The 18,297-nt window shown below is 35.0% G+C and overlaps 1 protein-coding gene and 1 long non-coding RNA gene across 3 annotated transcripts; one reads left to right on the top strand and one right to left on the bottom strand.

Moving 5' to 3' along the window:
• Positions 1-161: 161 nt before the first annotated feature.
• Positions 162-7,973, bottom strand: LOC126823708 (uncharacterized). The gene is made up of 4 exons (XR_007681268.2): positions 7,744-7,973; positions 4,092-4,230; positions 3,150-3,261; positions 162-1,983 (listed from the first exon to the last, which is right to left on the bottom strand). It is a non-coding gene; the product is annotated as an uncharacterized LOC126823708 (long non-coding RNA).
• A 571-nt stretch (positions 7,974-8,544) lies between these two features.
• On the top strand, positions 8,545-18,297 carry LOC126823598 (zinc finger protein 62 homolog). 2 transcript variants are annotated; one of them, XM_050552524.2, is made up of 3 exons: positions 8,545-8,784; positions 10,731-10,936; positions 13,092-18,297. In XM_050552524.2, the coding sequence occupies exon 3, from the start codon at positions 13,247-13,249 to the stop codon at positions 14,879-14,881; it is 1,635 nt and encodes a 544-aa protein (XP_050408481.2). In that variant the 5' UTR covers positions 8,545-8,784; positions 10,731-10,936; positions 13,092-13,246; the 3' UTR covers positions 14,882-18,297. The 2 variants fall into 2 exon arrangements, with proteins under 2 accessions (XP_050408481.2, XP_050408487.2); XM_050552530.2 differs by lacking the exon at positions 10,731-10,936.

The raw sequence follows: 18,297 nt of genomic DNA, 5'->3' as shown, positions 1-18,297 counted from the left end.
TCAATTTGTGAATGAATGAATGAATGAAATGGGGTTTAACATTCTACTCCAACCAGGCTAATGATGACATGAAGATGGACATATGCCAAGCAGTGTGCTTTACACAAATTTTGGCGGGAAAGCAATTGAATTCCGATGTGGGAATAAAAAAAAATATAAGATTTTAGATGTATAAATGTTTATAGTTCTCAAAATGACAAAAAAATACACATTTACAGATCTAAGGAAGAACAGCATGTAAAATAAACAATGTTCTTGTAACATAATGGTTGATAAAATGATGAATCAGAAAAAACATTCTATAAAGGCCAATGTCTCACCCTTTCAAAAATATGAAAATGGACAGAAAAGAAAATGCTCAGTCCTTACAACTTTACCCCCACAAATGCCAGATTAAAAGCCTCAAAATGGACTCCATATACATGTATTCTCTATAAAATTAACACTTACACGTACTGAAATATATGACTTCTTCACTAGGATATAACTAAAATATTATGCAATCTGTGAGCATTTTTTGTAGAAGCTGTTTTTTTTTTTATTCTATTCAATAACATTGAACATAACTGGATAACAAACGCTTACAAAAATATGGTTATATTCCACCTTAAATGCTTATAATTATAAAGTATCAATATAGATTTTTATATAAATTTGACCGGCACATTTTCGGGCAGAAATTGTTGCTGTATTTTACTGTAGAAATCATTACTATTTAAACTTGATTTTCTTACCACACCCAGATAGGTCATATCCCTGGATTTGAAGTATGTGTTGAAGAGGGGAGTATAAGTAACACAGTGGGGCATACTGTCACATAGAAACTAATATTTTTATTTCTGTAAAAATAGCATGGAGTTTTGGATGTACAGGACAAGGTCACAGGTTTCTAAAGAATGTTCCACACATGATTAATTACAAGTTCCAATCAGAAAATGGGCTGTCTCTTTCAAAAAGTTAAGAGCGAGAGAGAGAGAGAGAGAGATGGGGTTTAACATCCACTAGACACAAACTAGGTCATTTCGGGACTAACATATGGTTAAATTGTATTTCAATAATTTGCTTGCGCTTAGGGGTCTTTAGCAGTGGGAGAAAACCTGAGGACTCGGAGAAAACCCACATACAACCGGGGATTCGAAACCGTGCCAGTTGACTCAATGAAAGGCCTTATGATATAGCGCACGTGCCAACCATTCGGCCATCTCCCCCCCAAATAGTTTAAAGTACTCCTTTGATCTTAACTGTACAATAGTAAAGCTTACAAGGTGATATTATCACATAGTTCAACAAAGCTATTGCACGATTTTATATTGCAAGTAATTTTTAGCTTGCTTGTTAGTAAAAGACTAGTGCAGTCACGATACAATACATATTGTGATTCAAGTGCTACGACATGATTCATATCACTATTCATAACCAGGTCAATATTTACCAAGAAAACAACAAGATAAATGAATAAATGATATTTTTAGTCCTGCCAATTTCGATGAAATAAAACTGTTTTATATCACAATATTGATGTGGATCAAAATAAGGACCAAAACAATTTAAGAGTGACGTGGATAATTAAGAGTGACAGATTACTTACTGAAGTGACATAAAAAAATATACGTGAATCCTGAGAAAGTGAATCGCAATACATCGATTCAGGGTCTTGTGATTCAATATGTGAATCGTGAGAAGGTGAATCGCCATACATTGATTCAACAATATATCGTGCCAGCTTTATAAACCATGTTTCGTATAATATAGTATAAATATTACTACTCCCATTGTGCCTTGAAGCTCTATGTAAAGAGAGTGGTCTGATTCTTAGTGCTTAATAATTTCATGATATGGAAGCAGCTTGTACAATTTCCAGGAAATTTAGTTGTGACTTCAATCCTCCTCAATATCTTGTTCCAACATATTTTTACTTAGCTGAACTTCCCAGGAACATTCTTCTTTTTTACGCAGAATTAAAATTATTTTTTCTGTTTCAAACTGAAACAGATATTGGACACTTTTAAAATTTATTTTTAAAAGACACAATGTGGGTTTACTGACTCACCATTATCTTTTTAATACAGGGCAAAAGTGTTATGGATTCATAAAAAAAGATATGCCCATTTTGCAAGAGCTGGACAGAGAACAAACTTAAAACAAAAAACATGATTTTTTGTACAATCAGGGTTCATAAATCTGGAAGTTATGTTCTAAAATGCACGAATATCGACAAGACTGAGATCTTTGGGATATAAACATGTTTTAAGTTTCATCAAAATCGGATGAAAACATTTAACATCATGAATTTAGCTGTTCAAGTCATCAAGAGATGAAGAAGCTATTTTTCTGACAATCAGGGGCCATAATCCAGGAAGTTACGGTCCATTATAGGCAAGTATCGAAATGAACCCATATCTTTGGGATATACATGTAAACATACTTTTGAGTTTCATCAAAATTGAGTCTTTCTCAATTAGCCACCGTGGCTCCTTGTATTAATGACAGTTGTTTATTAATGTATTGAGTGGTGGAACATTGAATGTAAATTAAGTATTTTGTAATTATTCAACATCCCACATTGAATAAAATAATGGGTTTTCATTTTCTTTTAAATACACGTCGTCTACTGCATAAATCCTACTTTACTGCTCCGACTGGTCGATATTTCGGTTTTTCGATATAAAACCGTCACAGAAATAAAAACTATCAAAAATACTGTCTTCAGAGAATATTGAAAAACCAAAATATCGCCCAGCTCTACCGACTGGGCTTATGAGGGGAAATTGTGCCCAGAGAGCGACGCTGCTGCCTATTTTTATTTCGAATTCCAACTGTCAAGGGTTCTTTTACGTGCATGCCAAAGTGTACAAGGGACCTCGGTTTATCGTCCCATGTGTTACGTTGTCCCCTGCCAGGCCCTCTGTCCTGCAACACTGACAAGGCGGAACCATGCTGGATAATCCTGATGTACATGTACTTTCTCTGCCAACTCTGTGATCGAACATGGGACCATCATCATGTTAGTGAGCCAACATCTTAGTCACTTAGCCATTGCGACTCCCAAGTTAAAAGGAGGGCCATTACTTAGAGGTTTGTAACTTTTGCAGTAAAAGACCTGTGGTAGTATCATACCTGTATGTTGGTACAGATATAATTTAAATTACCTTAATATCACAATTATCTGGATCAATCAGACCTGGTAATCGTCGAATAACTTGTTTATATTTTGTCACCGTTTTATCTTTATTCTGTACATCACACGTAACTTGAAAACCTCTAGAAAAAAAATGTATATTTATATAACTGCGGTACATGAAGACTTATGCAGTAAATGTAATTGTTTCTGACTGACGATCTACAGTCTGATGTTACTGAGAGAGAAAGGGGGTTTAATGTCCACTCAACACAATCTCTGTCATTTTGGGATTAACATGCATTAATAATACATACCAGGTATCAAATACTAATACATACATATTGTACTGTATACAAATATAATTTGGCATGGTCAAAGTGCACTCGACAAACCTCGGCAGATTCCGGTACACTACATTTAACCTCGGCTGAGATCCAGTGAGTTAGACAGCTGTCCATGACACAGGTTAGTTCCCTGTATGAACATTTAAAATATCGACTTAGGTTTCTTATGACTTTTCTTCAAGATGTTTTATCAAGCGTTTGAGTCATTAAGCTATTGCCTTCAAGCACAAGACCCTTCTTACGAACAAATCGCTGCCCTTGTGAAACCATTTATATCCACATTGAAGTCAACTTCATGTACCTGGCTGATTTCCCTATCTATTGACTAAACAGCCAGGGTGGGTGGGTGATCGAACAGTCTAACATGTCGTGTGCATTTTAGATCAGAAGGTTTGCCATTGTGTCCAATAGTGTGGCTTGGACCCAACCTGGTACAACCTTGTGGGTTTCCTACCACTGTTAAAGACCCATCATGCACAAGCGAGTTATTGAAATGATGTTGTACCAAAGTGAAACAGAATGACCTAGTTTGTGTCAATTGGACCTTGAACCCAATCACTCTCTCTCCCTTTGTCAAGTGTTAAAAGAAACTGAAAATAAATTTGATCAATCTGAATTTATGTTACCTTTCGCTAAATGAATGTTGAACTACAGCATTTTCTGGTTCCTTTACATCCTTTTTAAATACATGTACTGACCGAACTTTCAGATCTTTTATATTAAGTGTTACTATTACTGTTAGCAGATCTTCTTCATGACTTTCAACTAAAAATAAATCATAAAATCTAGTGGTCACATCCAACATATCGGTAGTACGCTATAAGGCCAAAATATCTGAACTTTGTTTTCTCATTAACAGATTTTCCAGTTTTATGGCCAAGTAACCGAAAACACATTTTTTTTAAATTTGATTTATTTATTCAAATGCTAATTGAATTTTGAAATGTTCAATGCAATTCAAACCTTAAATTTTGTAATTGTTTTGTAGCATTTCCAGATTTCTAAAAATTGAGACTTCTCCTTCACATACAGTAATATATTTCCTATTTTTGTTTAGTTGATTTTACTAAACAAATATTATCAAGTACTTCCCATCGGAAACTATTCAAATTCTAAATTTGTTTTTATTTGTAAATCTATATATCTTAATATTCATCTATTAGAATGCAAAATATATTCTGTCCATAATATTCAAAGACTCCATCAAAATGCTTATAATTAGCAATTAGAGACAGACAGTAGTTAATCTGCCACTTCCATGTACATGTGACATAAGTTATTAAATTAAGTGTAACTAACATGTCATATAGGGTGTATTCGCATTTCATTATTTTTGTAAAAGTAAACAATTCGCAAAAGGACTTTTGGTGAAATCTGTCGGCTTTCCTTGATGAAGGCCTTTTGTAATAACAAGCCAATTAAAGCACAGGAGGCCAAAGAAAACCACCAAAATAGAAGAAATATACAGATATAAACAGAAAGATAAAAGACGCAAAATCTAATTATGAACGAGGGTTAGCCTATATAACATTTACCATTTTTAGACTGTGTTGGATATTTTGTTAAAATAAACAATTAATAACATCATATCATATAATATTTATATTTGTATCCCAGAAAAAAATAAATGCTCCCAAATTCCTATTAATTAGTTTTAAGCCTTCAGCTGTTATAATGACGAAACGAAATATTGGTAACCAGGGGGAAAAAATTTCAATCTTTGAAAAAATTAGAATCTTCAGGCATTTTTGCTTTGTCTGCCCCAGATAAATTCAAAGATTCCAACTCTTTTCCCTGGTAACCTAAAGTTTGTTCCATCTTAACAGGAGGGATGTATTTTAAACAGCATGTTGTGTCACACATACGGAGTCTAGCAAGGAAAGCAAGGTCTTATTTAATTACTAAAATGTTCTATTATATTGTACAGGCATACTGACAAGTGAATGAGGAGTGAAAAAGTTTTCGAGAAGGGGTCAATTCAATAGGCCCGTTCCTGAAAGTATGGGACGGCGGGGGTAACAGGACTTATAAGTTCAGAGATGAAGTAAACCTAACCTTCTTGTTAAGGAAGTCTTGTTCTCCACTTCAGAAATTACACTTTATTTCAACAACTAAGTTCAATTAATAAATGACAAAATTATTAATCGTCGTTTCTTATAATCTTGTATTTGTCACTTAGAAAAGATAAAATAATAATAAAAAAAGTTTTCCCAGACGTTTATGATAATTTATTAAATGGATGACTGCACATAGCGCCAAAAAGGAACTGATTAGATTTAGAGAGTAGAATTTAGTAGAATCTTTTAATCTTATTAGCGTGTGCCAACTGAAAAAGGGACGTAACTCTTTTTTCTTAATTGGCTGTCACAAATATGGCGCTATTTTTTCGCGAAAAGCTAGCCTTGCATTACGGCCTCGTGTTGGTTACCTGCAATCGATACCGGTTCCATTCAACCGAAAACAGTTAGTTAAGAGGTCAAGGTTGCTCCACATGCAAAATTTATCACTCGTAGCAAGGTAAGAATATTTTTTTTCTCCGATTGAAAAGTTTGAAATTTTGTAACTTTTTTCGTGGAAGATGCGGAGCGAAAAAAAACCTGCTCAAATATGGATTAAATATCCCTTTATAACATCCATCTTCATTTATTTCCATAAGTGGACGTGAACATTGGTAAAATTCAATTTTTCTCCATGTGACCGAAATTCTGTCGGCCATATTGTAATGGCGGGGGCGTGTCAAATGTACCGTTAGACACCCGTTAGTTACACCCGTGCTAATAATGAGTGATCATAGGAAGAATTTTAACTTTCTAAGACTGTGCAGTTGATTTTTTTACGAAAACAAACATAGCTCAGAATTGTATGGTATAATAAAGCCCAATGAAAAAAAGAAATAAGGAGTACTTTTCTATATTTTTATTTTTAGGGTTTTTTTTTTAATTATTGAGAAATGGATAGGTCTACTAGTAGTTCTGAAGAGACATTACCCCCAACCGAAGAACTAGTAGAAGACACATTGGAATGTGGACAGAAGCTAAGCGATGAGAGTACTAGCAAAGAGCCAGAGGTGTGCACGGTAATTCAAAAATGTAATTTGTAAATTAAAAAGTATGTTGGGCTTTTTTGGGGATCAGCAAATATTATCAAATTTAAGAAGCTACCTTTGTATATTTAAATAAGTTTGAAATAGCTTTAATATTGTTTTATTTTTTGTATATTTCAGACTTCCTCCGAAATTGATTCCCCAAGTTTACCCAAATATAGATGTCAAGATCTTGAAGTTTTTACAGTGTTACTCTTTTCATTACCGGTAGTACTGTTAACTTGACTTTATGATTGACAACTTAAATACCTGTAGTTAACTTCTTTATACCTTGTTTTTCATCTTGTTTGTCTCAATATTTTTATTATTTAACATACGGTATATTAGATTATTAATATTAACTCATGTATTATTAACTCATGTATCATGTATTCCAGCCTGTTTTCCTTCATTTTATCAGTATTGTTTAATCATATTTACAAGACTTTTTCAGTATATGCAGAATATTTTGTAGATATTTAGCTGAATTGTTGTGTTTTTTTATATTTTTATACTGAAAACTTCAATTCTGGAGATTTGTTAGTTATGATTCAGTGCATTTATTTTGATAATTTTATTTTTTGATATTTCATACTCATAGCTGTCCACGAGAACATGGATATTTCATAGCTGTCCACGAGAACATGGATATTTCATAGCTGTCCATGAGAACATGTTTCCAGTTTCCATTTAATCATCAAAAAACAATTTCCACTATTTTTAATGATTTTTTTTTATAGTTATTATTTTTATGTTTTTTCGGAACAAAATATGTCCGATTTGCTTTAAATTTTGTCAAAATAAAAGGTAAAAACAATATTTTTGTGGTTGATTTTAGTAAATGTGTGTCTCTAGAACATCTGTGTACAATTTGAGTCTGTTCCAAAGTCATTCAGTTAGTCAAAATATTATTTTTTCAATTTTGCCTGTTTTTGACGGATTTTGGGAAAACGCTGCTTACATATGGGTATATAAAATTAGCTACAAAAAACAAAGTTATGAACCGATTGTCATAATTGAAAAAGATTAATGATTCTCAGGTGTATTTCTAACTGTGTGCAAAATTTCAGGTCTGTAGCTCAAAAATTGAATTTTGGTTGGCACATGCTAATCTTATTACTTAGATCAACTTTGTGAAATATTTCGACTACAAATAAGGGTTTTGAAATATCATGTCAATGTAGCCCAATAGTTACCCGCTTGTGGTCTTCTATAATCGCCTTCAGCCATTTTAAGAGATAAGACACTCAATTTCCCGCTCTCTTCTTTCTCTTTTTATTTTCTGTCCCAACTTAATTACAATGATACAATGAGCCAACAACATGCCCGGAAATAGAACGTGGTTCGAACTTCTCATATTATCGCGTGCCGATCATAGCAGTGTCCTTTTTGTGCGCATGCTCACATTTATTTCAATTTAAAATATAGGAAGCCTAATATTTTGATTGAATTACTTGACAATTGCAAGCGAATTCTATTTTTACTCGTATAACCATGTACCTTACATGTATGTATTACACCTACGACTAGCCTGGGGTTAATGTCCATTTGCACCACATGTCATATCAGGGGCCAGAAGCAAACTTAATGTCTGACATTCTTTAAAATCAGGGGACCTTATAAGAGTAAAATATTCATCCAATTGCCTAATATTTTGATTGAATTACTTGACAATTGCAAGCGAAATCTAATTTTTACTTGTATAACAATGTACCTAATTATGTATTACACCTACGACTAGCCTGGGGTTAACGTCCATTTGCACCACATGTGATACCACGGGCCAGAAGCAAACTTAATGTCTGACATTCTTTAAAATCCAGGGACCTAATAAGAGTAAAATATTCATCCAATTGCCTAATATTTTGATTGAATTACTTGACTATTGCAAGCGAATCTATTTTTACTTGTATAACAATGTACCTTATGTATTACACCTACGACTAGCCTGGGGTGAGTGTTCTACATCTAAGGTATCCGAGTTGATTATGAGCTTGTCATGTGAACAGAATATAATGTCTAAATAATACTTTATATTACATTTAAAGCAGATTTGGCTCTTGCATGATATTATTTATTTTTAAATTGTGAGTTACTCCGGTCAACACAATCCAAGTTCTCACCACATATACAACTTTTTCTAATGAAACAAAAATGGACGCCAGCATATTAATCTGGGGAAAAAAAATACAAAATTATTAGTTGATGAATGAAGCTGTGACCAATCCAATGCACAGGTATATATGAATTTTTTTCATGATTAATAGTGTCATGGCTAATTAGGAAAATACTTATCATTCGCCCGTCGGTCTAGCTGGACAAGGTCATACATTAAAACAGACAACTCCTCCAAAGACAACTCATCCCAATATAAGACAACTCATCTCAAGTTAGAAATAAAATGAAATGAAATGGGGTTTAACGTCCTACTGTTTTGCTCCGAACTGGGCATCTCAAATTAGAAGACTTGGGATGAGTTGTCATATACTATTCAAAAAAAGTAGGGGATATTTGATTTTTAAGTGTTATTAAAGTCACCTAATGAAACTGACGAAGAAACAAATGACAAAATGAAATGAAGTTCACATTCATCGATTTATTCCAAATGATCGTTAGACTAAGTAAGGCACAGACTGACCATTATAAGGGTAAAATGATACCCGGGGTCAAACAGCAAAGTTACCACAGCATCACAACCAAGTCAGTAACGGGTAAATCCTCCTCTGTTTGCCAAACAAGCATTGATCCGACGTGGCATACTCCTAATGAGACGTCTAAGGTCATTTTGGTCCAGATTGTCCCATTCCTGTTGCAACGCAGCAGCAAGTTCTTGGACATTGGCAGGACGATGTTGACGTTGACGTAACCTCTGTCCAAGCATGTCCCAGACATGCTCGATGGGGGAGAGGTCGGGACTCAGTGCTGGCCAAGGTAATGTGGTGATGTTCTGTTGTTGGAGGTAACCTATAACGATCCTGGCCCTGTGACATCTTGCGTTGTCATCCTGGAAGATGAAACGGCGGCCATGACGTCGTGCGAACGGCACAACATGGACTGCCAAGATGTTGTCCCGGTAGTACTGGCCTGTAACACGCCCTGCAACAACATGTAAAGCCGTTCTTCCAGCAACAGTGATGCCTCCCCACACCATAACAGAACCACCCCCAAATCGATCATGTCTGATGACGTTAACGTCTTGGAAGCGCTCGTTTCGACGACGCCACACCCTCCTACGTCTGAAAACATCACATTGCTCCAGCGTCGATTATCCCAGTGTTGACGATCCCTACACCAACGACGTCTTGCCTGAATGTGATGATCTCTCAAACAAGGGATCACGCGAGGACGTCGGGCGCGAAGGTGACCCCTATGCAGTCGATTCCGAATCGTCTGGCCACTCACTCTCACACCAGTGTCTGTTTGAAGACGAGCGCTGATCTGATTTGCTGTGATGACACGATTTCTCAAGGCCAAAGTACGGATAAATCGATCCTGGGCTTGAGTTGTCGCCCTTGGTCGACCTGAGCATGGTCTGTCCTGTACAGATTGTGTATCACGGTATCTGGACCATAGCCTGCTTATGACAGACTGAGAAACATTCATAGTCCGCGCCACAACCGCCTGTGTTGTGCCGATCTGTAGCATGCCAAGGGCACGTAACCTTTCATTTTGGGTAAGCCGACGCATATCAAAATTTGTTTTCTGGTCACTAAAACAATTAAACTGATGTTTCCACCCTGGAATTCAATGCCACAATGACTGTAACATTCAAAGTCAGAGTCGTGCAAATCTTGGGTTGGACCCCCATGATGATCCCAAGCATCACCTGCATTCCATGCGGTAGCTATTGGTGCGTTTGGGCGTCGCATGTAACTGGAAATGTTTCTTCTGTTAGGTTCTATAGTGACTTTTTTCGTAGTCATTTGCATATCTTAGTATTATGCCCCCAAAATCAAATATCCCCTACTTTTTTTGAATAGTATATATTGGGATGAGTTGTCTTGGATGAGTTGTCCATAATCATGGACTCTACGTATTGACGTCGTATAAATAAAATATTCGGAAAATAAGCTAAGGCGTATGCAAAAGAAGGAGTTGGACACTGTTCATGATTAAATTGCATTGGCATGTTGTTATTTGTATTAATGTATAAATAAAATATTAAAAATTCATGTAATACCAGTTTTTAAATTTGTGGAATGAAACGACCCGATATAAGTGGGATGAAAGGACCCGTGTAAATTTGGGATGAAAAAGCCCGGATGAAACAGCCCGAGATGAACCGGTAGTGGGATGAAACAACCTACTCCCAGTTGTCAGGTATTCATTAAAACGGCGTTGACTGATCGAGCAAATCAAAACAACGACTTTAACAGAAGTCAGAACACAGTATGTATGAGTATTTATGGGAAACAATCACTGGTTTATTCTAAAAGCATGACGTTTCGACAAGTATCCTCTTCTTGTTATCAATCTGTTAATGTGTTTCCCAATTGCTAAATGCCACTTAAAGGGACAATAACACTCTTGCTGGCTTAAAAGCTCCAGAAAATAAATAATATCTTTATCTAAATACTAGATGTTTAAGTGTCCTACCTGTTGTGTAAATTATCCATTACATCCTATTTTACTTGTCCAGAGGGTTTGAAAATATTTTTAAATCGAAGTTTCATTTGAAAAGGTTTACGTTAGACGTTTCAAACCATTATGTTGAATTTTTCAAAATTTTTAAATAAGGTGTGTTAAGATGAAATTTGTATCATCAATTAATTGAAATATTCTAAAATAGTACAAGTTGTTGACCAGAATAAAGATTGGGACATATTATTCAGTTACAACAAGAGTGGTATTGGGCCTTTAAAGATTAAATCAAGGAATGATGATCATTATTTTATTTATTCAATTTCCATCCACATCGGCCTAGTACAATATAGCTCTACTAAAAATGGCCCACTAATGTCTTCTGTCTGGCCTCTATCCAGAGTAGTGGATGGCGGTCTATAGAGTTATCCATCACAACTTTACTAACCCAAAGTAACCTGTATTTTACTGCTACGTGTATAATATTAATTTCCAATTAAATTGTCCCCAAACTGTATTACACTAGCTAAACATGTAATAAACTAATTTTCATTGAAATAAAGGTGAAACCTTACAGCACAATTACATGATTTGATCAAAGCGAACGGATAGGCCAGGGATTGATGTTTAAAAATTGCAGATGCTATAATAATCGCACTCCTGGTCAAGTTTAAGAGGACTGTTAACGCTCTCCTATAAATTGAAAAAAAAACAAACAGATTAAGAGATTGTAATACTTTAGCATTTCTATTTGAAGAAATTTAGAAATTTGTAAAATATCTAACGCATTGTCAGTATTTGTTGCCATTGCCGTAAAATCTCCAGAGAATAAGTGCAATGATCAATGAAATTGTCTTTTCAACAATTACGTAATTCATTGCTCATGTTACAACATACCGGTACATGTACATGTAATATTCTATTTGATTAAGGGAATCGTTCATTCGTTCCTGGAGTTTTACGTCCACTTCCACCAAGGGTGATATCGTAAATGTTCTTGCATTTATACATTAATCAAGGACATTAATCAAGGACAATAATCAAGTGTCATCTTGCATTATACAAATCTACTAAAAACAAAGTATCAATTGTATGATTATCAGATTTGTATATTTTTATACACCCGCATTAAAATTGTTGTCACCCCCGTCCGTCCGCCTGTCCGGCGATCGGTCCGACGTCCACAATTGCTTGTGGACACACCAGAGGCTAAAGTTAATATCCGATTGACTTTAAATTTATACACAGTGTTTAAGATCATGAGATGCTTTAGAGACCATAAAGTTATCATCTGAATGATTTTATATTTATACACCGTGTGTACGCCTATACGCCTATATATTATCATTTCAATTGACTTTGGATTGATACACAGCGTTTAAGGTCTTGAGATGAACAAGTATATTGATTTTCAATGATTTTTGGTAACTTGAACAGCTAAATTCATGATATTAAATGTTTTGTATACTAACAGTTAGCATGGGCCAAACAAATTCTAATGATTTTCTGATAATTACTTAATGAGTCTTTACCTGTAATCATATTTTAGTGTATTATAAATGTTTCATTACCGACAAAAGTAAAAATATGCGACAACTCTTGTTGACTTCCTGGTCGATTTAGCTGCTGTGGGCATATGTTTCATTGCCTGGCAACCTATCTTTTCTAATGTTAAATAATCTATTGTCATCTTTTATTATACAATGGGGAGCCATTATGGCTCAGTGAGTAATTTGTGCCTTACTAATTAAGAAGTCCCTGGTATGATTCCACTGTGTGGTTTCCCCTTGTCAGTGGGACACAGGACAGAGAATCTGGCAAGGACAAGTTTAATCAATTGACACCGTACACATTGGCATGCACGTAAAAGAACCCTAAGTATATTCCTGTTTTCATTAGCCCAGTTTCATTCTTAAACTTTAATTGTAGGAATGTTATTTTTAATATCTTTTTTACGTTTCAGAAAACTGAATCTTCCAGTCATATCAGATCTTCAAACAGTAACAGTGACGGAGTGATTACAAAATCTTTTCACCAATTTCTTCTAACAAATTATCTTAACACAGGAAAAAGTGAGAGGTGAACAAATTCTATGTGATTTTCGTGTTACGTCAAATCATGGCAGAGCAAACTGAAAGCAGTTGCGATCTTGTTATACAGAATAACCCCGACATCACATATAACTTAAAATGTGGTATATGTAGTAAATCATTTGATCACAGTATTTCTTTCCAAACACACATGAAAACTCATAAGAAAATGTTAAAAAATGAGGTTTGTGGTAAATCATTTACTCACGATGGAGATCCAAAGAAAAATGACAAAAGTCCCACTACAGAATATATATGTGATTTTTGTGGGAAAAGATACTTTAAAAGTAAATGGTTTCAGAACCACAAACTAAAACATATTGTCCTTAAATTTTTTAAATGTGAGATTTGTGATCGTTCATTTCATCGGAATGATATTCTAATAGGCCATATGCAAACTCATACTAGGGAAAGACCATTTGAATGTGATGTGTGTCATAAATCATATGGTCGACAGAGTACTCTGAATGAACACAAAAGAATACATACTGGAGAAAGACCATTTCCATGTGATCTCTGTCATAAATCTTATAATAGAAGCAGTAGTCTATACACACACAAATTGGCACATGCTATGAAAGGGAAACTGGCATGTGATTTATGTGATAAAAGATATAGCAGCTACAAGAATTTGTACCGACACCAGAAAACACACAGCCTAGGAAAAGACTCTGACTGCGATGTATCAAAAATTTTGGAAGAAAAGGGTGACTTAGAAGAACATGGCCAAGTGAAAGAAGAAGAGTCGGCAGCAGTAGTTTGTGAGGTATTAGAGGGACAAATATTCAAGCAAAACTCTTCCTTAGAAGACTACCAAGAAATCCATGTTATAGTCGAGGAATCGTCGCAAGATGTAGCAGAACACACTAAATTTTGTGAAATTTTGGACAATCAAATTTCTGAAAAGGACAGCAATACAGAAGACCACAATCAAGTTCATACTGAAGAAGATGAATCAACAAAAGATGTAGCAGAACAAAGTAAAGTTTGTGAAATATTGGGCAGTGAAATTTCAGAACAATACAGTGACATTGAAGACAACAATGAAATGCATATTGAAGAAGATGAATTAACAGAGGATACAGCTAAAGCAAAACAAGTTTTTGAGATACTGGACGGGCAAATAGTGGAACAAAAGAGTAATTACTTGTCAGAAGACAGCGAAGACGAAGAGGATGTAGCAGAACAAAGTAAAGTTTATGAGAAGGGTACTGATCTTGAGGTACATGGTAAAACAGGCAATTTTAAATGTGATGTTTGTAACAAATCATTTACTCACAGTGGCATTCTACAGAAACACAGCAGAATTCACACCACAGAATATATGTGTGATATTTGTGGGAAAAGATATTCTCAAAATAAATGGCTGCAGAGCCACAAAATGCGCCATGTGGTCCAGAAAGTATATAAATGTGGGATCTGTGGTAGTTCATTCCGTCGCAGTGATGTACTATATGAGCATATGAGATCACATACTAAAGAAAGGCCATTTCAATGTGATGTTTGTGATCAATCATTTGGTAGACGCTGTACTCTAAACCTCCACAAGAGAACACACACTGGGGATAAACCACATCACTGTGATATTTGTGGTAAATCATATACTACAATATCTGTTCTAAGAAAACATAAAAGAAACCACGCCAAAGGAATAACTGTTTGAATCAATTGTTTTTTGTGTTGACACGAAAACTAAGAACTCTTTGAATGTGAAAGAATTGCTCTGAATAGGAAATCTACAGAGTTATTTCCATTTGTTATCAATCTTGTACAATGTAGCACTTTAGGGACTTCAATTATTATGACTCATAATTTTTTTAGATTGAATTAGTTTTTTTCATTTCATGCAATATGAAAATACCGCTCTACCCTCACCTCTGTTCTAAGGCTATTTTGGAATCATTATCATCTATTTTTTACAAGGATTCTCCATTGCTTGCCAAAAGGAATCATTTTTCGTGGCATCTGACACAATTCTATAGTAAGTCAACTCTATTTCCAACTAGAATTTTGCGTTGCGATTCAAAAACATAAACATAATACTTCGGTGCACCAGTGCAACTTTCATAATTGCTGACCAATTAAAAGTATTTTGCTTATGTGTTATTATAAATTTGTGTCAGATTAGGCAAGAAAAGACTCCTGTTGCTGAACAAAGAAGAATCATGGTGAAAACTAGAAGGTAAGGGTATTTTCATATTGCAGCTTAATAGGGATGAACAGGAACAGTGAGAGGACATCGTGGGATCTGAGACCATTCCAAAAGGTACTATATTAAACCCCTTGTCATTCATTCAGTCCAATGCAGTCAAGTTACCAATTGTTATAATCGAAATAATGTCACAAATTAAAATTATATATGCCATGGCCTCACTAAAAAGGGCACTGAATTAGGGCTTTGTCCAAATGTGCATGCCATACTAAATTATAACGGTAAATCTTGAATGGCTTTCTTGTTGACCCAATTCCAACCGTAGACCTACTCAACAACTATACAGGTGACCATGCCACGTGCCATCGGTAATTTTGAAACGTGGAGTGCGCCGGAAGTTTATGTATTATTATTATTCACTATTTATTGGAATATTTGATGTTCTGACAGGGGTTTTATATCATGATTATTTACATTGAACTAAAATCTTGTATCTTTTTAATATCATTTTAGATTCAGTAGAGAGCCATTTTGTCATTGAGTTTTGATATGAGGTTTTATTGTGCTGAATAAATTTTTACCAAAAATATTTTGATAAAAGGAATACCGTTTTTATACAGAAAGGCATTTGATATGGCAGTTTTATAAAATGAGCATCTACTCGATCTGCTAAGGCAAATGCAAGCTAGTATAATTGCTTCGTTTTTACCACGTGTTTCCCAGATCGACTTTTTAATTTTGCCACCATCACTTGACAATATACATGTACAACTCTCTTAATCGTAACTGAGTCCCGTCTATCGTATTAAATAGCTCTCACATTTAATATTACGTTAGGCCTTTTTAAAAACAAGCACCAGGAACATCTTAGTTGACTACAATTATACATGTGCTTAATTTTCAAAAGGATTCACGGTAGTCGAGAGGTAAAACACAAGGCTCTGGACTAGAATATTACTTAGTCGTTCCGATGTGACGGAATCCGGAATTCCCCCGTTAACAAATTGACATATTTTTTTACCTAACCAAAAAAATCCCTGGCATTTGGAAGTCGATAACCTATGCCTGTCTTTTAGAGATCATTTTGATTTGTTTAGCACAATCAAGTCTTATTGGTGTTGTTGGGGGGGGGGGGGGTGGTTAAGGTCTGTCATTGAGACAACTGGCGTGTTTTGATTCCCCAGTTGTACGTGATCCTACCTCGTGGGTTTTCCCCGGGCCCTCTGATTTCCTCCCACAGTTAAAGTCCCCTACACACAAGCGAATTATTGAAATATGTTGCTCTCTCTCTCTCTCTCTCTCTCTCTCTCTCACACACACAAGTCTACTACCACGTTTATAAGTCTCAATTTAAAAAAATAAATGTTAGTCCACATGTGTTTATTATTTTATACTGTTAACACTGTTTAATTGTTTAATACACACTCTGTAATTTTTTTATCTTGCCGTGGTGTAACGAATGAGTTAATATACACAGGTATATAAATGGCCGTATGTTATTGAATTGATTCGCAGAGGGGTATAGGATTATGGATTGATTATGTTTTATATCTAATTTAGATGTGATTTATTTGTATATTATATATTTATTATATTACCGCATGTATATATTAATTGGTAAATCAGATTATTATTCGTAGTATTTAGTTCATGTATATTAGCAGCTAAATTAGTATTTAGCTCGTGTTTGTATGTATATTAGCAGCTGTCTTAGTATTTAGTTTATGTTTGTATGTATATTAGCAGCTAGATGTATATTTAGTTTACGTTTGTATGTATATTAGCAGCTATATTAGTATTTACGTTTGTATATATAACTAATTAGAAGCTTGCGTAAATTGTTATCTGTAGCCTGGGATCAAGCGTGGCGGCCAAATGTGTGTGTTCATATAATAATACAGCATTGAAATCTGTCTTGATTCTATAGGACTTATGAACAATATTATTGAACTAATATAAAGACTACTGTACTTAAAGATACATTCCCGCGTACAAACTTTGTGATTTGATGATATATTTGGATTAAAAACATATTCAAAGTAACAAATCTATCAAACAAAAATTTGCTTCAATTCCCTCTCAAAACTTTGTATTTGCCAGGGATACCTATAGCTATAAGTAACCTGTTGTTAGACGTAATGTCTGACAACGTAGCTTCATTGTGGGAGGATCCATTTTTCAGAATGTATTTATCATTACTTACTGTACATTTACCATACATATTGAGGCCTAAGTAAATTCTTAATTCTTTCTGTCAACTTCTTTTTCTGCCGTTTAATTTGTACGTTGACACCCCTAAATGTTCCCAAAACCGTCTAACCGTTTGATCAACAAATAACAACCGCTCCCTCACTTAAGCTGGCACACAATAAGCTGGCAGATAACAGTCGGGTTGTCAGTTTGTGATTTTCTGACAATTTTGCCCAGTGCTTGTCCCATGGGAGTTTTTCGGGTAATCCAGTATTTTTCTAGTAAGATTGGGTGTCTAAACTTTCCATATATACCAAATTTGACATTCTTTTATTGGAAATAACCACCCGATAAATACTTTTCTGGGAAAGTATCTTTAAAAGTCGTGTCTTTCAATTTGTTGAATATTTCAATAAGTACAATCATTGACTAAAGCCCAGTCATAACATTTGGTTGCCTTCGTAATGATTTATTGAAATGAAACAACAATAGACCAAACACAATATTTGAAGCATTCTGGATTTTTCAAGCCCGGTTCACATTTGTCGCGGGGGGGGGGGGGGGGTAACCAAGGTCCTCTGTGTACACATTTGTCAGGATGGAGATGAATAACCAAGGTCCACCGTGTACCGTACACATTGGTCAGGATGTGGATGAATAACCAAGGTCCACCGTGTACACATTTGTCAGGATGGGGATGAATAACCAAGGTCCACGTATGTAGCACTATTGCCCTT

Source organism: Patella vulgata, chromosome 1, assembly GCF_932274485.2.
Source record: "Patella vulgata chromosome 1, xgPatVulg1.2, whole genome shotgun sequence".
NCBI classification, from domain to species: Eukaryota; Metazoa; Mollusca; class Gastropoda; family Patellidae; genus Patella; species Patella vulgata.
The sequence above is the reverse complement of the archived record's forward strand: the minus strand, read 5'-3'. Positions and strand labels throughout refer to the sequence as shown.